We start from the raw sequence: 23,890 nt of genomic DNA, 5'->3' as shown, positions 1-23,890 counted from the left end.
AGTAAACGGGCAAAGTCTTGGTTCCAAACCAACAAAATTAATGTTATGGAGTGGCCAGCCCAATCTCCAGACCTTAATCCAATTGAGAACTTGTGGGGTGATATCAAAAATGCTGTTTCTGAAGCAAAACCAAGAAATGTGAATGAATTGTGGAATGTTGTTAAAGAATCATGGAGTGGAATAACAGCTGAGAGGTGCCACAAGTTGGTTGACTCCATGCCACACAGATGTCAAGCAGTTTTAAAAACTGTGGTCATACAACTAAATATTAGTTTAGTGATTCACAGGATTGCTAAATCCCAGAAAAAATTTTTTTGTACAAAATAGTTTTGAGTTTGTACAGTCAAAGGTAGACACTGCTATTTTTTTGAACACACCCCTTTCAACTAATACCCCAATTGCACAGCCTTAAGAGCGTGCATATCATGAATGCTGGGTCTTGTTTGTTTTCTGAGAATCTACTGAACCTACTGGTAACTTGTTTGCCACGTAGCAATAAAAAATATACTAAAAACCTTGATTATTCTGGTTAGTCACATTGTACTGCTATTATTTTGAACAATACTGTATAATGAGTTAATGTGAGGAATTAATAATCAGAGCCACTGTCTTCAGTATGTTATGCACTATGTAAAAGTAGTCGCTCCACCTCTGCTGTCCTTGTATTACTGGTAGACAGTATAGTTAAAGAAGTATAGAGATCTTTTACTTGAGTACAACTAGCAATATCTCAATGAAAAAATACTTAATTACAAGTAAAAGTCCTGCCTTCATTATTTTACTTCAGTAAAAATACACAAGTCTTATCAGCAAAATGTACTTACATTTTCAAAACAACAGTAATTAATGTAATTTAATGTTGTAGCTGGTTGAGGTAATGTTTTATAAATGGATATTCTTTTCATGTAAAATCTTCATCTGAAAAGTGTTTTATAACTATAGCTGTTAATTCAAGTCAGTTCAATTTTATTTATATAGCGCCAAATCATAACAGAAGTTCTCTCATGGCACTTTTCCTACAGAGCAGCTCTAGACCGAACTCTAGCGGTCAGAAGACTAGAAAGGCGCTATACAAGTACAGTCCATTTACCATTTAAATAATGGGAATGGATTAAAAACTAGAATATTTCCCTGTGCAGTAAAGGAATAAAACAAGAGAAGATTAAATATACTTAAGTACAGTATGTGAGCAAATGTACACTTTCCATGACTGCAGGGAAATGCTGTCAGGTGTGTGTTTTGAAAGGAGCATGTGTGGTCACGTGCACTTTCGACTGTTACCTCACAGCAATAACCCAACTGTGACTAAAAACAAAATCAACTAATAGTTCAGAGGAAGCAAGGAAACCAATTTAAAAACTATTCTTAGAAAAACGATTTGTAGTCAACTGGCAAAAATTAGACAGAAGAGAGAGACAGCCTGTAGAAGGGCAACACGCCGCTCACCGCTAGAGGCTGATCATTCACCGCGGTTAAGATCACGTGTTCATCACCTCACTGTTCTCTGAGGTAATGGTATGCTGGTTAAGAATGCCTGTTTAGAAGTTAAGAAAGCCCTCTCGTCCTGTTTCATTCCCCTGAAGAATTGACGGGATGGCCTCTGATTATGTGATATGGATTTCCTACATGCAGGTCAGGTAGGCAGAGTCTTCGATGTGTGTGTTACCTGAGGAGAGTGAGCCTATCTCTCTCAGAGGGATGATCGTCCAGCCACTGGGAGTAACGGGCAATGGACCACTCTGCTCTCTGTGGGGGAGATGGCTCTTTAGTTTGCAGGCAGAAAGGGAGGGGTCCTGACAGTATAATGATACACACTGCAAAGTTAACCGTTTTCTCTTGTAGCCCCCTGATTCACCTAGAAACCTCAAATCAAAGATACTGATGGATTAAATGGTATTTTAGTGTGTTTCTGCCCAGACATAAATGCTTACTTTAGTGAATACTGTATGTAAGGTATCATTAACAAGAGAATGTCACAACAAGGTCAGTGTGTGTGTGTGTGTGTGTGTGTGTGTGTGTGTGTGTGTGTGTACAGGCCTGGTGAGGTGACTTGAGCTCAGATGGGGCTCTGGTGAGGAGGAAGTGCAGCAGGGTGCTGTAGGGGATCAGGTCACCCACAGCTGGACTGCTGGCTATCAGCTCGCTGGTCTGAAACAGCAGTGGCCTGGAACACAACACACAGCATAGTGTCCACATTCATACACTACACTGGACAGTGGACACAGTCAGGCTGAAAATGCTGGCTTTACATGCTTTACTCCATTAACTACAAATCATGTAGAATTTAGATTTTCCACAACATCAGTGTTTAGCCATTGGTTTCAGTAATTCATTACAGTCACCATTTAGTCACCTTTATGACTTAAATATTTTTTGATTACATGTAGCTTATCATTATGTGCTACAGTAATTCAGCTGCAAGCAAGGATCATTTTCAAACCTCTCCTCCACGCTGCCTTTAGCAAACTCAAACGTTTGAGAGTCAGCAGCTGCAAAGAAGTACCAAATTCATCTCCGATGAAAGAGCTTCCTCGAACACACCAACGATTTCTGCCAACTTCTTCACCATCCGACGTGATGTTTTGTGACACATTACCTGCCTGAAGCATGTTTCGAGTTGATTTTTAAAGTGTACTGGAATGAATGGAAACCAATGGCTGTTTGTAAGGTACAGTAGGAAAACTGATCAGGTGTTTTTGAGCTGCTCAACAGGCAAATGTGATTTGTAGATACCAGGCCAAAAAATGGAAAACTACAGGTATGGTCCTTTAAAGGTGCAATGTTTAGCATTTTAAACACCAATCTCAGTTCACCCACCCCAATGCAATGGAGATGAATGGTTTTTCATTTGGGATGTGGAAAGTGACATTTGAAAAACAGAAACAATATTACCCTGGATAATCCATACACCTCACTCTTTCATAGGAACTACTTTCTCAGTCCTCATGACTGTGGGTTTTTTTGGATTATTATAGAGACTGGGACATTGTTTGTGGATAGACACATCACTGGGGAGTATTTCAAATGTAATTTTTCAGTTGTCTCTGGATAAATACCATTCAAATAAAACCAAAACTTTTGTCCAGCTATAACACTAGAGGTAAGTGAAAAGTGAGTTTTTATGTAAAGCTGTGTTCACGTCATTGCAGGCGCCTGTGCTAATTTGTTGAACTTTGACACCAAGCTGCACTGACCGACTGGCTGAAGGCTAGTCCCCCCCCACTCCGCCCCTGGAACCTTGCACTGAGCAAACCAGCACACGCAGCACGGAACTCTTGTTTTTCTGCTTTAATGTGAATGTGGTTTAATTTCTCCACCGGCTCCTGTCGAAGAGAAGATGTTTCTCCTAAAAATGTTGATGAAAACCACTCCTCCAACTCTTTACAATAAAATCAAAGGGGACAAGTGACTGTGATGAGTGTTGATCTTCATGATACATGAGCATACACACCTGAAAGAGCGCAGCATTCTGTAGGGTTTCCCCAAGTCAGACACTCTCCTGCACAGAGGAGCCACTGCCAACTCCATCTATACACACAAATACACACAAACAGAGACATACATTCCAGTCTGGTGAATGACCTGACATTGTTGAATCATCCGTCAACCGTTGTGGACACGAGGGACAGCCTAGAATCAGCCTGGGAACAGTCTCCCTCACCTGTGCAAAGTCAGCAGCCAGCCTCATCTTGCCACCCTCTCCCAGCGGGCGCAGCAAGCTGGCGTGGCGGATGAACAGCTCGATGGCCCGCTGAGCGATGGATTCTGTGCTCTCGTAGATGAAGTCCACACACTGGAAGTGTCTGAAGTAGTCAGCCATCACTCTGGAGATGAAGCCCTGCAGCTCCTTCATGTAGAGAGAGCAGGGGACGTCCGGTTTATCGGGGCTGGACAGAGGCCTGCAACACACACACAAAATTACATTAAAACACAAAGAAACGTGTGGTGTCTCCATGTTATCCCCCAAAAGACGCTACTGGCTGCTGACTACATCACGCTACACCTGTAGGCTGTGACACGTGGACTTGAGCTCATCCTGGTTCTTCAAACTGAAAGAGACACAAACTATAGCCTCCAATATTAAATCACACAAACTGAATCAGTGCATTTGTTTTGTTTCTACAATAAAATCTCTTGAAACTCTAATAACGGAGTAGGTTTTAGTGAGGCTCTGACATTCACTAATGGTGAGTAACAAGATTGCAAAACAAAAATCTACACTAATTATCACAGAGAAATTAAATTAAATGAGACAACTTTAGAACAAAGAAAATGGAGTTGCAGGAGAGAGCATTTATACAGACGATATCAAGTGTTGAGACAACTTGATTCCTGCAGAGGCTCTGCTTGATTTGCTTGAAGTCTACAGGATCTTACTGTATGTTCAGCCGGTCGTTTTGAGTGTGAAAAGCAGAGCTAGATATAATAACGGCCTATATTAGCTTATTGCAGATATGTCCATATCGGAGTAAATGTCAGCTGCTAGGTACCAAGAAATGTCAGTACAGAATTGCCAATGTAGGTCTGAGGTCATTTAGAAACAATGTCACCATTACATAGTTTGTCCACCAGAGAGCTCTGACAAGTTGATTTCTAACTGCAAAATGTCCTGCTCAGTATGTCGTGGTCACAATTCAAAATAAAACAAATCTAAAGGATCTGTATCAAGATTGGTTGTTTATGTTATGTGTTCATGTAAAAAAAAGAAAAGAAAAGAAAGCAGTATCAGTCAGGTCATAGTGAAAAGGGCTATCAGAGAAAAGCCCCCTTTTTTTGACAGTTCCAGGAACTATGGAAACAGAAGAACAAATCTAAGAACAAAAAAAGCATTCCTGTTTGCTTTTCCACCGCTTCGGAAGAACTGCGAAGATTTCGCAAATCAGACCCCTGTCCTACTTTGATTGATTCTAGTGGCTGTTTACTGTGCGAATGAAGCTGTGCACAAGTTGTAACAGCCTGAGGTTTGTGATTGATCAGTCAGCATTGTTCAGCACAGCAAGCTCCAACCCCATAGTTCCTGAGCCATCACAAAGTGCTACCTCAGGGCAGGGACTTTTTGGGGCCAGCAACTACAGCCGGGGAACTAAGTTCGTCTCTGGGTCCTCCAGTCGAAACACAGGTAAGATTCCTGAGTTCCTGAAATGGTTCCCGGGTCCCTGGAAAAGGTCTTGCAGTGGAAACGGGCTAAATGTTGCTCACCCTGAAAAGTCTTCTTGGTGTAGCGTGATGATGATGGCCTCTATGGAGTCACTCACTGACTGCAGGAGAGGCTGCACTGCACTGCTCATCAGGGCCTGCACCCCCTGGATCAGAAAAGAGGGAAACAAACAGAGTCATCTGATGTAACGTTCTGGAAGGAATGCACAAAGAGCAAACCCAACGCCAAATCCAAACCTGTCAGCAGCTACTGTGCGTCCACAAAGATCAAATCACATCAACTACTGCTCATTACCTGTGTCTTAGGGGCTCCCTGTTGCCATAGCAACGTGTGTAGTCATGTGAACAGTAGATACATATATGTGGATGTGTGTGTGTGTGTTGATAAGAGCACTATGAAGCAGCGTCTTTTCTCTGCTCAATCTCCAACACCAACTGAAATGTAATATGTGATCCACTAGAATAGACGAGGTCTTTGAGTTTGTTTCTGTGTTCAGGAATTTAAACATCAGACACTAGATCTGCACACTGCACTGATAGCTCCCAGCTACTTTAATTGAATTGAGCAACGTTTTGATCTGACAGAGATCTTTGTCAGGCATTGTCAACTCACCATCACAAAGCAAGCAATAAGACACAAACACTGATGACAGTCAATCTACTCTCAAATTGGACCAATCAGAGGAGAGCTGGACAACACTGATACTCCCACATGGGGACAACACATGCCTCCATGGAAAGGGCAAAAGCAGAAAGAAACATCAAGATAAATATGAAATCCAACACATCAACAGCATCCTTCGGAAAAGAGGGGCATTCTATATTTTTTCCTTTAACACCCTACATTTAGATTTAGATCTTCTTTGTACACGGTTATAAGTTGGAATAAGTATAAATATGATTAACAGACCCTACTCTACTTTTACAGACATCTTAATGAATACGTCTCTCAAGAGACTGTACTGTAGAAAGGTGCAGAAATAAGTCTAAAGCAAAAACATTTCATGGAACTTGAATGTGTCATGAGTCTAAAAGATGCATGCACACCAGCACACTTGTCAAAGTGCAGAGCAGGGTTCATGTTGTCAGTGAAAACTAAAACAAACACTTTCTGTAAACCTCTTTCCCAGATGGAAGCGAGACTAAAACTAAAAAGTTACTTCTTAAAACTAAAACTATGACTAAATGTATTTTTATTTTCACCAATGAATAAAAGCCAAATGATAATGTGAAAGATGGACAAATTAACTAATTAATATCTTAATGCTCCTAATGGTCAAACATCCTCCACCACCCAAAACTATCTCCTTATCAAAAGTTGATTTGGCTGCTGACCTGTTGCATAATAAGCAGCTTCCTGCATGTGAGTAACATTACGTCTCTGCCTGTAATGTTAGCTAATGTTAGTGGTTCTTGGAAGGAAACAAAGTTTCAAATGTATGGATTCAATTCATCTACAACCCTACTGAAAACTAAACACGAAACAGCTGGATCAAACTATGAAATCTGACATTTAGAAAAAGGCAGGCTGCTGAAAGAGTGAGTGAATTCAGCTTCTGAGCGACGCTGCTCTGCAGCGGAGAGCACATGGTGATGTCAAGAGAGCGACTATATGTCACTTACTGTCAGAGTTTGAGAATGACAACTGGATTTATGGAGTCAGTCTGTTGTATAACTGCAGAGCAGAGTGACATGGACACTGTGTGTGTGTGTGTGTGTGAGAAGCATTACAGTCTGGTACAGGTTAACAGTGCATTTTTTGCTAACCTCACATTAGCCCATTTTGTTAGCATTGCATTTGAGTCACAGAGTCTTTTCCTTCTGTTTTCCTGGTAATCTTTGGAAAAAACACAGACTCATTGTTCAAAAGGTATTTCTGCCATCCTCAAAGCCTGCAGCTGGAAAGGACACATATCCATGTTCAATTTGTACGACATTAACCATAACTAAAAATGTTAACATCAATTATAGTTTTCTATATTGATACTATTTTCTATTGTTTTATATTTTCATAAAAATAATGTATATTTTTCTCCTGATACAAAGCGAGCAAAGAGATATGTCATATCCAGCTACCTGGATAGGGAATACAGTCTCAACTTTGGAAAGGGGCTAGAAATCTTTTTTGCCGTGCAGCAGATGACACATTTCCATCCTGATGGTTAGAAGGGTCTTTGAGGATTCTGGAGATACCTTCAGAACAGTTGCACATGTTGTTAAATGACCATTTTAGGTTTTTCAAAGATAACCGCGTTACTTCATTTTTCAGAAAAACTGATGCCGAGCTCTGTGACTTGACTGTAATTGTACTACATAAAAGGCATTAACCAGAGCTAAATACCCAATATAATACAAAAATGACTAAGACTTTGACAAAAATGACTCGACTTAAATTAACAATAATCGAATGACAAAAGTGTGACTAAAATCAACATACATTTTTATAAAAAAGACTAAGATTTAAACTAAATGAAAATCAGGTGCCTAAAGTAGCACTGATGCAGAGAGGAATAGATCAAAAACAAAAAAACAAAAACACTTAATATTAGGCTCCAGTGAGAGCTGAAGCAACTGTGCAGGCCCTAGTTTTGTAATTCACAGTTATAATGAAAGGATGTGAGCTTTAGGCCTTTTGTGAATTGACAAAAAACTCCATTATAATAATATACTCAAGAGGATGTTGTTTCCTGTGATTATGTTACAGCTGTGATGCAGCAGGTAAGACTATCAGCACCGATGAACGTGGATGAACGTTTCTAATAATATACATGTGCTTAGGAAGCTTTGCTTCAAAGTAGCATTCATGATATATACAAAAAATAAATCCCTAAGAAGTTTGCATATCAGAGGAGGTGCGTTACATGAATGAAGCATTGAATGGAAATATAAATGAAAAAGCTGCTTGCTGGGATACCTCCAAAGAAGAAGAGAGGGCCTCGGCAGCAGCTGCTGGACACGACCCCAGGCCTGAAATAATCTGCAAATACAAAACACAGACTGAGTTGCATTATGGGAAATGTGAGACCCTAGCTAGCCTCTGTCCTCTCCTGTCCGTGTTTGACCGAGGCCGGGGCTCAGCTCCTACACACACACACACTGTGTGTGTGTGTAGGAGAGATGTAAGGATTTTTTAAAGATGGTAGTGTTTGCTGGAGAAGGCAGCTTAGGTTTGGATCTTGTATATTTAGCTGTGATCCAGGTTCCAGACTATCATAGGCATGTACGTTACATTTTTATATCCAGCATGCTTGACATTTAGACCACTATAGAAATCTAAAGTTATTACGGCGATATCTCCGGTTTAGTGACCGTATGATAAAAATGACCACACCGTACATTTCTCCATAGCTCTGACGGGCGGCAGACAGACAGTATTCATGTAGCCTCCTACCTTGGCGATGGCCTGCTGCAGACGGTGGAGGGAGTTGACCACAGCAACGTTCCTCCTCTGGCCCTCTGTTAAGGGACCAATCACCTGACTGGCATCACCCTGAGTACACAACTGGAGACAGAGGGAGGTGTGATTGACTGACTGACTGAAACGTAAAGCTAGACAGAGAGACTGTATGGTATATAGACAGGACACACACACACACACACACACACACACACACGTACAAACAACCAATTGCAATCACTTTTTGTTGTTTTTTGTTATACTGTTCATCATCCTCATTTTAAACATTTTTAACTATTTCATTGTGCTGTGGACACATGGTAGGTTAAGAAAATACAGAGATGAAACAGAAAGCCTTTTAATTCAGAATTTTAGAATCGCACCAACATGCACACACGATGCTGTACACACCAGCTGTTCAGACTTGACACAGAAGAGCTGGACGGTCTTGGCAGCATTCTTGGCCACAGCCAGAGAAAGGTTTGGATCTACTGATGCTACATTCAGCTCACTGCAAACAAACAAACACATAAACGACTAAATCAATTAGACAGATTTTCCATTCCCTTTAAATAATGTAACCTGGCTAATTATCAAATGAAAGCTATACAGTATGTTTGTAGTTAAACTGTAGCTTGGGTGCATAATGGTTTTTTTAATTTTTATCAGAAATGATTTAGCTCATATGTTTTTTTAAATATGAGTACCAAATATGTGTGTATCTGCGGGTTAGGGAGAGACTGACAATGTAGTGTATAAATTAATAAATGTTTTATAAAATGGTCTTGACAGCAATATCTGTCAATTTATTGAAAATGCTCACACATGAAAGGCTTATTTTACCGTTAATGCAGAACGGTTCATATTTTAGAATTACATGCTGATACTGCATTTTCCTGGGAAACTATGTTTATGAATAGAATGAAGTGTCTTTCTACCATATTGTTTTTGGTGTCACTATGCCAGTATCTGGGTTTGACATTTGCTAGTGAGTGTTTGAAAGTGCTTCTATTTAAATGTAAGACCCAGTTTGTTAAAGTCAGCCATGGTTGACATTTTAACTGAGAATGTAACATTGTATCAGTGAGGAGAAACAAAAGCACTAGCAGCAATTCAGCATCTGTCATTTGTTCATACGTACTGTGTATAAGCAATGACATTACACAAGTGTTTATTGCAGGCTCTCTAAATTGGCCCTAAGCCAGCAAAACCATGAAGACTCCTATCTTATTAGAGATACTATTGTACATAACTACTAAAAAATCTAACAGCCAGACAACACCTGTTTGATCATTTTAAATGAAAAGAATAGTTGTCATTTTGAATCATACACTGGAACTCAATCTTCTTTCTTCTTTTCCTTTCGGCTGTTCCCTTTCAGGGGTCGCCACAGCGAATCATGTGCCTCCATCTAACCCTGTCCTCTGCGTCCTCTTCACTCACACCAATTAGCTTCACACACTGGAACTCAATAGCTTGATTAAATAAGGATTCACTTCTACAGGTCTTACAACGTTCCTAAAAGATTCTAAAAAAACGTGAACCACAGAGCATCAGACTGAATAGCCACTGGATGAGATGTTTGACAGTGTTATAGCAGGCATGTAATAGGACAGTGATAAAAAGTGAACCTAGGAAGGGTTTGAAAGTTTTTGTTTTTGCAAATGTAAGCTTCAGAATGCTTCAGACTAAGTGCTTGTCGGCGTGCCCCCTTTCCGAGGAGGCGGGGGCTGCGTCTAGCAGATTTCGTAACTTTCCAAAACTGTCAACCTGACAATCTCACCGACTTTACAATTGGCCAGAGCTGTATAGTGTGTGTGAAAGTATGAAAGTGGGCAGGGTTTGAACTTCTCTCCCAAGCTCTTTTTTAATTCTTCACACAACTACTGTCACGTTTTGTGTGTACAACCAAGTGCAAATATCACGCTTTCCAGGAGAGACTTTCCGAAAGCGTACGCTGTTATCCCCATTTATCTGATTCATCACATCTCGTCCCTCCGTATGAGCGCAGGATGTTTGCCTCGCCTTATAGCGTGGCCATTCTGAAACAGCTAGAAACAGCTGAACGTTTAGACGTGGTCGGATGCTTTTTAAAGCATACTGAGAACTTAAACCTGCAACAATTAATTGTTTTGGCCACTTTGGGGCAGCGGAAACAACACTGACATATCATCACCTTTTAAGTTGATATGTTGAACTTGTTAGCAAACAGCTACTTATTTACACATCCATAAGTCCAGTATTCACTCTGTCAGCCCTGAGTTTGGTCTCCAGCAGCTCCTGAGGGAAATATCTGGCTCTTTAGCAGCTACATGCTCCACTATGTTCACCAGCTGCTCTCTGACCGTGTCTGATTGTGCTGTTGGCTGCTGAGCAGCTCGTGTTCAGCGGCTTTTTACAGCTGTTTGTCTGAAAATGGCGCTATGAGAGCGCTGAGAGGGAACCGGAACAGTAAAGTCGTGGCCGGACAGATAAACAACGAGCTGAAAGTCACTATAAAGCTCCGTAAAGACGAGGGGAGCTGCAGATTCAGCTGATAATTCTCTGTAGCTTCATCACCCAAATTGTTGGAAAACGTTGTGGGCTGCTTGTTCACTGTCGCTGATCCAGAACTGTCGTACTACATATCCAGGCCCTGGATAACAACCTCCGGAAGCTACCGTATATGTAATAATGCTCGTTATTAAAACAGTAGTGTAATTCATACATCTTCCAGCCACCAGTGGCAGCACGAAGCACACTGCTACTGGTCAGCTCTTCAGTCAGGGAGTGAGGAAGAAACCATCTAGGATTTTATGGTTTGTATTGACTTTAATGGAAGACACCTCTCTCTGTCAGAATAAATCATATTTTGTGTTACTTTATGGCTGCCTGACATTGGTTTTTTCCATCTTAAAAGTCGCTAAGATGCATGCCTATCACCCTGTGAGTTTTTCAACATTCTATCTTTGAATGAATCAATAATATTTTCTAAACGCTTGAGTGACTGAAATGTCTTGTAGAATAAATCAATAGCCTTCAAACATGTTGACACTCTCAAGCGACAAGTGGCGGCAGAGGCAGCATTGAATGATTTAGTCACTTCCAGTGGATCTTCTCTGTAAGGCAGCCAAACTGGCATGAACTTGCCTGCTGATGGTCTTGATGATGCTGTCCAGCTCGTCGTTGGAGGGCGGGTTACGGCCACCCATAGGGAACACGAGGTTGATGGGATCAAACAAGCGAGAGAGGGACTTGGAGAGGTAGGCCGCCTCGTACGGCTGCAGAGAGTCTTTCAGGGCCTTCTCTGGGCTGCGCGCACACACACACACACACACACACACAAAAGATAGACACCAAATCAAAAAAGATGCAGAATGTACATACACGAGTGATGTGTTCAGAAGACATTTATAGACAAGAAATGTTTGCGACACCATTATTGGTAACATGGGTGTTACGGACATTCACTGTTCCTTTCTCTTAGCCACAACAGGAAATAAGATCAGAAACTATCATCACTATAATGTAAGGTAGCCTTTAAAAACTCAACATTTCAAATCTATCAAGGTATTATGATACCCACAATCTACTTCCTGTCTCATATTGACATATAATATCCTCTAATTGGCTAAAATATCTGTGCTGACATTTATTAATGGAGCACTTAAGCTGCAGACGTAAATGGAAGCAAAATGTCACTGTGTATCATCCTATTACTATTCAGTGCAGACATGCTACTAAAGGGGGGTGTGTGTGCACGCGCACTGTATTCACCATCATTGTGTCATGACTGTATGTTATTGTGATAGATGACAAGAAGGGGAAAATGTTCAAAAACAGTCCAAGTATCATGGCTTAACAAAACTAAAGGAATCTTTTAAAGCTGTAAACACTGCAGATTCTCTTTCATCAGGGCTCGATGAGGCTGAAATGTGTTTCTGACATGCTGCAGCTAAACTTTTTTCCATGCGAGTGTGGTTTTTCCTTCAGCTGTGTTTATCGCTTTTAGCCAGCAGCCTGACTGACTGGTGTGTACAGGAAACTTGCCTGTTATCTAACATATGTGTGTGCTCACAAGCATCTGTGCACATGCTCCTGTCATTAGTGCTCATACAAGAAAGGACTCTGTTTCTGTCATGTCTTCACTCCCTCTCCATCCACCTGTTACATCATTTCTTTGTTCCTCAGCCTCTCCTCCCTCTGTACTCCTGCATGCCTTCATTTCACTAACTTCTTTTCATATACTGCCTCTGCTACTGCAGATACACAGATCCCTGTGTGTTCTCTCCTGATACCAATTCCAATACCTACACTGAATAGGGTCACTGAGTACTAATCAGATCCAAGTTTTTCTGGACTGATTGTTCTTTGTGTAACGTAACACAAGGCTGTAACTACACATCCCTTCTTAATGACTTAACAGTAAGTGGAGATGTTCATATGCCAACATTCTGTTTAGGCTTGTGCAAATGCTATTATATTGTTTTAGAAGCTTTATCAATTAGTAACTATTTTATAATGACTAAGTGTCATGGTTAGTCCCCATGCTGGGTGATCCCTGCAGTATTCTGTGCAGTTTTCCCTCTACCTGTGTGTGTCCTCCGTTTGTCTGTAGTGTATGTATGTCTGTGTGTGTGTGTGTGTGTGTGTGTGTGTGTGTGTGTGTGTGTGTGCGCGCGCTCCGGCTCCCCGGGCTTTCACCTGCTGCCGATCACCGGCACACCTGCCATGAATCATCATCAGTCTCCACAGCATAAAGACCGGGCTCCTCCTCATCCCCAGTGCCAGATAGTCTCCGTAAACCTGTACGAGCATACGTAACGGCCCCGCGCTCCACACAGCTAAGCACCGTTGTAGCTCTGTCTAGTAATCTTGTGTTTTTGTAAACTCTGGTTTGCTTCTGCCGCAGACATGCCTCTCGCCGGTGATCACAGCTAACCAGCTGATTCCCAGCTCTACTGGATAACCAGCGGTCTCCCAGCTCCACCTGTGAAAACCCCGTGCCACTCGGAGCCGTTGCCGGCCTACACATCGCCACCCTCCGTTCTTGGTTCCGTGCAGTCCGGCCAGGACTGAGTTCACTGCTTTCCCAAGAGCTGTAGTGGACAGCTCTGATTCCCCCCTCGAGAAAAGACTATATTCTTGCACTAACATCTGTGTGAATACATACTGACTTATATCCTCACTCCTTGCGTTCTGCATTTGTGGGTTCTGACTCGTACATTACGACACTAAGACTAACAAGCAGGATTTAATGTAGATCGGTCTTGTCTGGCAGATACCCGATCTGTTTAATAAGCTCAAGTGTATTGGACGGGTGCATCCTAATCTCCAGGTTGTTGGTCTCTCTCTAACAGAGTCACCCAGTAGGAAGGAAAGCTCTTGGGTGTGAATGTATACATTTTGCTGCCCTGTAGAAGCTCATTATGTAGTAACTTGTTACAGTGTAACAAAATGTCCCTCAAATTACAATGAAATGTTATGAAACCTTTTACTGTTATAATTCTGCCACATTGTTAAATATAACTAGCAATTACCTCTTTATAAGGGGTGCAACATATTTTTAATGGTTGATGCAATAACGTTGACAGATAATGATAAGACTCCTTTAACAATAGCAATGTAATAACTTATATTATTACATCTGTACATGTTGTATTTTATGTCTAAAAGCTTTGAGTTATTTTCGATTTTTTTTGTGAGTGTGTCCTAACCATGTAAACACTAAAACTAAGAGGAACATGCTAAGGCCTGATCTACATAGTGCACTATACTGGCAGTCAGTTACAATTAATACAGCGTACCATTTCAACTCACAGGAAATTATGCAAGGTGTGAGCAAATTATGGAAACTATAAAACTGCGGCTTAATGCTATTTCCAACCAACCAAAAATCTAAATTCCTTTTTTCCCCAGGCTGTGTTCAAAAACACTCACTCATTGACTACTTCCTAAATAACATATAATCAATAGTAACCCGTCAAATGAGATTTTGGTCACTTCATCATCATTTTGCGTCATCACTGACAGGTGTAGTGTCACAGAGTGGTAACTTTCACATCTATAAAATATGATGCCGTAAGTTACAGGGTCTCACACGGGGATGCGTTTCGATTCCAGGCTGCAAAAATCTCCAACCCAGCAGGATCGCAGGTGACCAAATCTCTGCTTGTGAGTTGAGCAAGCCTTTACAAGTTTAGAAGTGCTTGTTCACTTGTAACTCAACTAACTAAAGTTAATCTAAACAAACAAAACAAACATGCTCCAATCTTTCCACCCTGGCTCACACCAGTAGGTGTGATCACACCCTGAAGTGTCTCTGATTGTGTTGCTGTCTTTGTGTCTGCTTACTTGTAGTCCTGTTTTCCGTGTGTGAAGAGGTCCTGACTGTCTGTCTCTGTGGCAGTGATGTCCAGAGAAGCGTCCATCCCTCCGCTGCTTGTTAGCGCCCCCTGCAGGCTGGCGCTGTACTGCTGCAGGCGGCGCCACAGCTCGTTGTACAGTCGCAACAGCTTAGGATACTCTCCTTCAAACGCCTGCTTCAAGAAGGACGAGGCTAGCGAGAGAAAAGACACAAGCAGAGGCAGTGAGAAAACACATTTCATAATTCCGAGGAGAGTGAATAGTTCATTTGTGACTAAAGCTTATTATATAGCCTGTTGACATTTTCTAATGAAGGATAAAGCCTCACCAGTATGAACGGTTTTTGGCCTCTTTATTAAAATGGCAATCTGTCTGGGAGACAGATAGTAACTTAGATATTAGTTAATGAGCTTGTTGATGTTTCCTGTTTTAATATGCAGCATTGATGTAACATGCTGGAAAGGTATTTTCCATTCCAGTCACATTTGTTTATGTGTGCTGATGAAGTTTAGACTTAATAAATACTGTACATTTCTCAGCAAAACATAAACTGAAGTAATAACTAGCTACCATAACAGAAAATCCCAAGGCTTTGATATGAACACAAGTCATGCTAGAAATATTTGTCATAATGCCTATTTTCATTGCAGTTCACCTGGGTGTGGGTGGTGCTTTGTTGGTTGAAATGTTTTTTGTGTGCAGTTAAATTTTCTTTAGGTGAGGAAACCAGGCTGAATCAGTGGGTGTTGAACATGAGGAGAAAGAAGTGGACTCCCTCTGGCTCTTCCTCCTCTCACTTCACTCTGCAGTGAAAACTTTGAGGAGGATCAGCTCATCGCAGGTAGACCGATCAATTCTGAGGCCTGCACTCATGCAATAAGAAAGACTTACTTTTCAGTCAATTCACAAAACACTATTAAGGAATGCTTTTTATTGAGGGTTTGATTAATCATGGTAATCATGGTAATCATGGAGTTAAATGTGAGAACTGTGTCATACACACACACACACTCATTTACTCAAAGGAAATGTGCCCATTTCAGGTTTTGGGTATTAAATATGTAAGTCTATACACATGATGGTCCGGCACTGAAGCAAACCTCCATACACCTGGTCTGACAAGCTGGTATGTGTATGATACATATTGGCATCTTTTGTGTCTTGCTTTAACAGGAAAGGTATCCACACGGTGAAAACTGAATGACCACATAAGCCTGATGTATTGAGCAGTGTGCGTTTGGTGCCAGTGTAAGTTGAGCATCATCTTCACAAGTCTAGAGAACGGAGCGTGGCGTCCATGTGGTCTCCCTTCTCCACAGCCACATGGACGCCACGCTCCGTTCTCTAGACTTGTGAAGATGATGCTCAACTTACAGTTCAGCTATTCTGACGTAAAGACAGGCCCACAGTTTACAGTGGCAGCTTATGTGAAACACTGAAGGACCTCTCCAACTTAGTTACAGGTGCAACTTCTTACCTGTATAGGATCTTCTTTTGTGCTATAACTGATGCAAGATAGTCATTGCATATTTTTACAAATACAGTTCTAGAACTAGCAGGCTGGAGTTCAACAATGAAACAACCCCAGTACACTAATCCACACAAGTGAAAAGTACTTTCTAGTTTGAGATTAACAGGTCCAGATTAGAACACATCTGGAACTGGCCAACTAGATGTTCACCTGGGAGCATAATATCTCCTGTAATAGATGTGTACTGTTGTTACTACCGACCCTTTACTCTTAAATGATAATATCCTGTGGACATATCCTCTGTCAGTATATTAAAGCTGAGTTTTAATAGTTTTATTAATAGCTGCATAGAAACTATATTTAGTTGAAGAATGTGATAAATATGGAAATGTTTTCAGTCATCACGTTGAATAATTTAAACAGTGAGATTAAACAGAAATGAGTATATTTTCTATAAACTACTGACTACTTTTACCTGGTTTTGCAGATTTGCCACATACCTTATTAAACAGGAGACTTTGGTGAATTGTTTTGTGGTTCAGTATATTTGACATCATATTTGACTTCTGATCCATGGTTGTTTATGTTTATGTTAAGGGACAACTTATAGGGGGCAAACACTTTTGCACACCACTGTATTTCCTTTGACATTTTGTGAGTTTATTTTGTTGATTTATTAGACTAAAAGAGCTTGTGTAACATAGCAAACTTGTCGCTGGCACATATCTCCCAGCTGAAACTACCTGCGCTATACTATTGGAATATCGCCCTTCGTGGCACAAGTGGTATTACAACACAGGACGGGCCGGAACGAGCCAGGGACTAGCAGGTTAGCATGCTAATTTCAGCAGATTTCTCTGCAACACAATGCATTGATGTGATTGACATAACGTCAGAAATGTTACTTCTTCACATTCTGTTGAGAAGGTTAGTTAATTTTTTGAATGTTTTAAAATAAAATTCTGGCCAAATCTTATATATTGCCCCTTTAAAAAGCACAGAGACTATTCTGTATTTTTCTTGCAGTCAACCAATCCCATGATAAGACCAAAACCAACACTATGTTAGTCTCTTTTAAAGGGGAACTCCACCGATTTTACACATCAAAGTCTGATTCCAGGTGTTGGGGAGTACTACTACGTGTGTGAAAAAAGTTATAAAAAAAGTTATAAAAAGCCTTTAGTGTCTCCAGAGGGAGGTGTGTGATAAATGTTTGACAAATATCCTCAAGTGATGTCACTTGAGTCAGGGTCCGCTCCTCATCTCATTATGAATTGGCGCTAAATAAATAAAATTGAATTGGTTCCTACTGGAGACAACAGTGCATCATCAGCGGCAGATTAATCCACATGTGGTGCTGTAGTGAGTGTTTGGGGCAGCAGGACGGTGTGTGTGGGACTGAGTCAGAATAAACTACAGTGTGTGTGTTCATGGTGATGAAGGAACATGTCACCCAGTGTAACAGTGTGGCTCACTGATGGGTTTTAATAGTTTCTGGACAATGGAGCTCTATGGCTCAGAGGAAGAAGATATATCAGGCTGTGATACACACACAACACTTGTTAGCAGATACGTTCATTTAATCAACCATGACAAAGAATGAAAGAATCGAAAAGAGGGAGAACAAGAAGGCAACTGAAGGAAACTGAGGACGATCAGTAGTATAAAGGCTTATAAAAAACATGCCTCTATATTACTTGCATATTAACAGAGCACCTCACCATTCCTTATTTACTTTTGTTCCAGAATATCTTCACCACACAGCTTGCATACACACACACACACACACACAAACACACAGCATGACAGAAACTGCAGGTTTTTCAGTAAAGTGTGAGTTTGAAGGCAAGTATGTTAGCAAGCAGCCAAATCCGCCTCTCCTGTTCTCACTTTGTTATTCCCTGTAATCAGACAACTCTCTGCTGAAACGCCTCCATATGATCTGTGAGAGAGTGTGTGTGTGTGTGAGAGAGAACGAGAGAGATGTTATTGTTAGCATAATTAAATCTTTTTTTGTGAGTCCTACTCTTAAAAAGATTCACTCATACACACACTGTTCATTTATTCTGTTCATTTTTTTTGTTTTTTGAAGGGGGGGAATGGCTTTTCATTTGTTGCTTTATTTCACAATTGACTGTAGAGAGACTCTGTAAGATGGAGGAACAAGAGAGATATGATTAGAGAGGTGAAACAACAATCAGCTCCTATTAGAACCAGTTCCAAATTGTTCATTTACTAAGAAGCACTTTGCTTCAAAATGATCAATTTCTCTTATTGATGCCTATGTGCTGCAATTACTGACTTAACTTTGGGATGCACACACTCTACGTTTGTTTTCATGTTAGACTTTAGTAATAGCAGAAAAGAAAAAGTTGTTGGAATTCGTGGATGCAAAATCACCAATATGTCTCAACAATTTTGGGCACTGCATGTTATTAGAGGTGTTGTATCCCTCAAGTACAAGAGCTATAAGCTAACATCAGATTCACACAGGCAGCCTTAGACATATAAATACTCTCCCATTTCATCTATTTTAGATAATGTTAATCAGACTTGGTTAGATAGCTCCAGAACTTCAGTAATTCATAGAAACATTGGCAAAATGTTTTTGTTTTTTTTTAGTTATTGTTCTCATTAGATTTTATTTTTTATGTTTCCTGTATGTATTTAAAAGTCTATTCTTTTTAATGAGACCAGATTAGTGGTTCTCAACTGAGGATCCATGCCAGTATCACAGGGGGTCAGTGAAGATTAGTACATATGGATTATTTCTCATTAAAATCCCACATATTGTAAATTCTCATACAACAGGTATTCAAATAATGTCTGCATCTCAAATAGTAGCAGGGAACAGTGTGTGCAGTCCTATTTTAACCCTGAATGTTTTACATACAGTTACATGTGTAAAGCGTCAATGAAATGCAAGCAGTTACTTGGCTGTTGTAGTAAGCTGTATCGCATAAAAGTGAAGCATATTTGTTTCTTCAGATGCACATTTGAGACAACTGAAGGGCTCAATGCCATACACATCTCTGCAAAAGTTCCAAAATCACAAGTACCACATCTTCAAGCAGCCTCTACCTCAGCAGCCAAATTCTGTGATATTTTGCCCATTTTTGTATGCACTTAAATATGGCTTTTACTCTCTCTCTTAAATTCACATTATAAACTAGAGCTGCATGATTAATCTAAAAAAGCCTCTATGCAATCTCAATTTTATGTGACAACAATTCTGTCATGTTTGCATTAGCAGGGAGATCCACTGCTAAATTGCTAAACACTCCTAAAGTGTGTGTTACTTCACGTGGCAAACCGTGCACAGGAAGAGGAGCAGGACATTGATGTAAATAAATCGAATGTGTGTGACAGACAGCGGAGTAAAATGCGGTGAAAGACAGAGCTTTTTAGGAACTACAAAAAATATGTCAGAGTTGGTGAGGAAGAACAAATAAAGTTCTGACAAAAACATGCTGTGCTGTACGGTAAAGTGGTTTGCTGTGTGGAACCAGATTGAAAGATGATGATGACCTAACAACACTGCGAATTAGCACAACCGCCTGAAAAGTCACAAAAAGACCTGGAACACGTCAGAGAAACATCCCAGTTGCCCAACCGCTCAAACATCCAGTGGAGCAAAGTGTGCCAAAGCTATGGCACTGGTCACTGCTGCAAAACAAGAGATTAATGCTTTGCTAAACAAATGCTATTCAGTGCCTTCCTGCAACTGTTCTTCATGTTGTGCATGTTGTGTGAAAAATGCATCATTTTGAGGCCACAGTAGATTTATGATCACACTGAACTATGGAATTGTACATGAGCCTGACAATTAGTTATTATCAGTAAAGACGTCATCATGAACAGCCCTGAGTCTACAGACAGGCCTGAAGCAGGCTCTCCCCGGCCAGACTCAGGAGGTGGAAAAAGGGTTTGCTAACAGATCAAACATTGTGAAAGTAGTCTACCTTCATTAGCACTCAAGGCCTCAGTGTTTTGGGGAACAAGTTACATCACAATTTTTATCTTTTTGCCCCTGTCTGATAGGAACAGCTGAAGAGACACAGGAAATGTGCGTGTGTGTGTGCGTGTGTGTGTGTGTGTGTGTGTGCGTGTGTGGGGGGGGGGGGTGAGGACTCAGCCTTGTACATGGGGTGTGTGCTCTACCAGGTGAGCTACCGGGGCGCCCAAATGATCATGGTGTTCTGATGCAGTTGCAGGCAGTGACTTAATACAAAGCAAGGACACTGATTCAATCTGAGGCTGCTGAGTGCTCTGATAGCTCCATGAACAACAGGCTGTTTATTACTCGCAGCCCCATTGATTCCCTGCTGTTACCTGAACTCTTGTTACAGCCTGAAGATTATGGCTCCCTAAATGAAGTCTCCCACTAGTTGTTTGTGCTGCTGCTGGTGCAGTAGCTATCTACTGTCGGTCTGAGAGAAACCTTAAAGATTTGCACTCGTTGAGTAATTCATCTTTGCTTTGAATTCGCAGCTTTGACATTTGAACTGTCGGCGTCCTCTTAAACTGGTAGTTATAGCGGAGACTAAGGGGAAGGAAAAGGACCAGTCTTACCTTCAGTTGCTCTGTGAAACTCCTCACTAAGTGTGTTGGTTACATCATTCCAGAAGGTGTAGAGGATATCAGGCTGACCATCCTGTCATCGGGAAGACAGAGAAGAAACACACTCATTATCGGATGTCGAGTTGACGAAACAGCTCTTACCACCTTTTTCCTGATCAGCCATTGCTGTTTGCCTATTTAAGTTTCTAAAATGATTATCTGTAAGTTGTACTGATGATGGTGCTGTGAACAAACATTCACTTTTCTTTCACTTTTTTCACACTTTTGAACATTTTGGAAATGTAATAACTTGATCCTTTTTGTACCTGTACCTTCCAATTTACCCATCCGTTGGCTACACACACTGTTACTACTGCTTGAGAATCCTCATAATCCTGCACTTGCATATTCTACATTTAGACCTGGGACGGACAATAGACTTGAGACCGATCTCAACTACTGAATGCACTACAGAGATATGACTGAGGAAATTAGCAGTTAAGATGGAGATACCCGCAGAGAAACAGCATTTTGGTGGGGGTTTTATGACCCAAACTGAAGTTTGGTCTCAGGGTGGTAGCTGCACGCCAAAGCAACAAAGCAATAACTATTTATTATTTTAATATTATAGAACAATAACAGCTGGAGTAAACACTCTAGAAAACAGCTCTTTTGCGTACTAACTGAAATTTGTGTTGATGTGCAAAAGTGCAATCAAATAATAATTTGAAATTGAGACAAATAATCCTGAATAATAGCTGCAATCACAATATTTAGTAAAGGCATTAGAATGGCCATTATCTATCATATATCTGTATCAATACTGCTATCACTGAGGTAGTCAGTGCAGACGTCCTTCACCATGTACCTTCTGCATGAACATTACACAGACCAAACTCAAAGCCTGAGAAAAACTGTTCTGTGTAACTAGTAACACAGTCTAGTAGTAGAACACACTCAGCAGTTCAACACACAAAGCCTGACTAAGGAAAGTGTTTAATTATCTAATGGGATTGGACATGTGTGTGTGTATATTCTCCTCTAATCCTCCATCAGAGAAGCATGTTGCAGGTCTGCTGCCTGGCAGTCTGACCTCTCCTCTCACATCCTCTCCTTGTAGGGACTTAACAAATCACAGATGTAGGCAGGAGCCTGATCACACTATGGTCTAAAATCCAGCATTAACATCTGAAAATCAATAGTAAAAATGACGGGGAAGCAGAGGCTGGCAGCAGGGATCGGAGTAACAGTCTTATCTCTCGGAGCCTGGCAGCAGGAGGAGATATTTCTCCTGCCGAGAGCTGAAAGAGAGGAGTTACAATAATCAAACCTGGAGGAAATAAAAGTATGAATGATCTTCCCCTTTCACAGACTTTCAAATCAGAAGAGTTTGCTTTTCTCTCCCAGTAGAATGGGTGGGTGGTGAGTTGATTGCTATCACATGAAGAAACTATGACTCGGGACAAAACAAGTGATCCCAGGACTTATATAAAGTGCAAGAGAGCATACTAACCTGTATAACTATGCATAAAAATGCCCTGGGGTTGGGTGTAACAGCCATTTCTGAATTTGAAGTTTGTGTGTATACGCTCCACTACACAACCGATTATATTGTACAAAATATTATCTTCCCCATAATGACTTACAGCTCATTTGTCACAATCCACATCTCAGGCATCTGAATGCTTCTCTTTGTCTCCTTCTCCTCCTTTGTAATTATATTTATTTTGACGTAGCTACTCTAAGATGTAACTGCTGACAGCAGAACGACGTGTCTGTTCAGTCACGGACACGTGGAACTCTCGTCCATGACAGTGAAGAGTCACAGTGCAGCTGCTAAGCTAAGGAGCCTTGCATTTAGACATGTCATTAGGTCTCCAACTCACACCTCCATCTCTAGGTAATTGGTGAGAGCTTTGTTTCCATAGTAACAGTCTCCCGCTCTGATTTGTACATCTAGGTTTCTGTGGAGGTAAGAGAGTGAGATGCTGATGATGGTCATGATGATGTGTTAATGAGTGCCATGATTACTATTGATACTGCTTCTGCTATTTAAGTGGCCAGGCACCGGGGCTGGTAGCCTGCTGTTTTTGCCAGTTTCTTTCTTGCCCTTGTGTTTCCTTTGCTTCTTGCTTGCTTTTAGCAATAGAACTGCCTTTCCATTCACAAATAAGTATAACATTTAACAAAATTGTAAAACTAATTTCATAATTTGTACACATTTTTCCACAAATTGCTCTACATTTCCTTTAAAAAGGCCAGGTTCACTTTTTTTTTTAAAGATTATCTTAATACAATATTCCCATGTCCATATGTTCACTGAGAGAACTGTTGGCTGCGGTGATCATTCCTCCTGTTCACCCTGGATGTGATGTGACCCTTTTCTTGTGCAATTCTCTCTATAGGAAAAGTGCAATGAGATAACTTCTGTTATGAATTGGCGCTATATAAATAAATAAATTGAAATGAAACACAGCTCCCTCTAGCCACACATAAAGCTTTATACAGCCTTTTTCACATATGTAATAGTACTCCCCAAAGCCTTGAACATTTTTTAAATAAAATTTGAGTTTATAAAATGCCTTCCTATGTCTAAAAAAGTGCTCTCTAAAATGTGAAATCAACCTTTTCTTGATCTATATTTCTATGTATCCATGTTTTTTTATTTCATTAAAAACCTAAAACTAAAACATTTGCCACCTTGTAAATGCAATCATGGTTTAATATAAAACCTATAGTGCAGCCTTCGACTGTCAACTGTTTTTTGGTAATTTACACACAGAGTTGGAGGACACAAGCGTGCATGAATGTGTGTGGATGTTTTATATTGATTGTGAGAAAAATGAAAATTCATTCATACTAAAACTTTTATTATCTGTTTTTTTAATGGCCGACTGGAGCCTTGTCACTGTTGTCCTGATTGCAGCTATAATTATTACTATTATACCAAAACCAGAGCA

At 40.6% G+C, this 23,890-nt stretch overlaps 1 protein-coding gene across 1 annotated transcript in view; it reads right to left on the bottom strand.

The window, feature by feature from the left end:
* Positions 1–23,890, bottom strand: part of cog5 (component of oligomeric golgi complex 5) — an 80,608-nt gene that overhangs the window by 2,288 nt on the left and 54,430 nt on the right. Inside the window, exons 11-21 of the mRNA XM_044185947.1 lie at positions 20,943–21,024; positions 14,888–15,092; positions 11,684–11,845; positions 8,966–9,065; positions 8,549–8,659; positions 8,072–8,134; positions 5,200–5,303; positions 3,662–3,899; positions 3,452–3,528; positions 2,038–2,164; positions 1,667–1,746 (exon numbers count right to left, since the gene is read on the bottom strand). Of these exons, the coding sequence (XP_044041882.1) occupies positions 1,667–1,746; positions 2,038–2,164; positions 3,452–3,528; positions 3,662–3,899; positions 5,200–5,303; positions 8,072–8,134; positions 8,549–8,659; positions 8,966–9,065; positions 11,684–11,845; positions 14,888–15,092; positions 20,943–21,024 (1,349 nt within the window). The remainder of the gene's footprint in view (positions 1–1,666; positions 1,747–2,037; positions 2,165–3,451; positions 3,529–3,661; positions 3,900–5,199; positions 5,304–8,071; positions 8,135–8,548; positions 8,660–8,965; positions 9,066–11,683; positions 11,846–14,887; positions 15,093–20,942; positions 21,025–23,890) is intronic.

The sequence above is a fragment of the Siniperca chuatsi genome, linkage group LG23, assembly GCF_020085105.1.
Source record: "Siniperca chuatsi isolate FFG_IHB_CAS linkage group LG23, ASM2008510v1, whole genome shotgun sequence".
Lineage (NCBI taxonomy): Eukaryota > Metazoa > Chordata > Actinopteri > Centrarchiformes > Sinipercidae > Siniperca > Siniperca chuatsi.
This window is presented reverse-complemented; position numbering and strand designations above follow the sequence as displayed.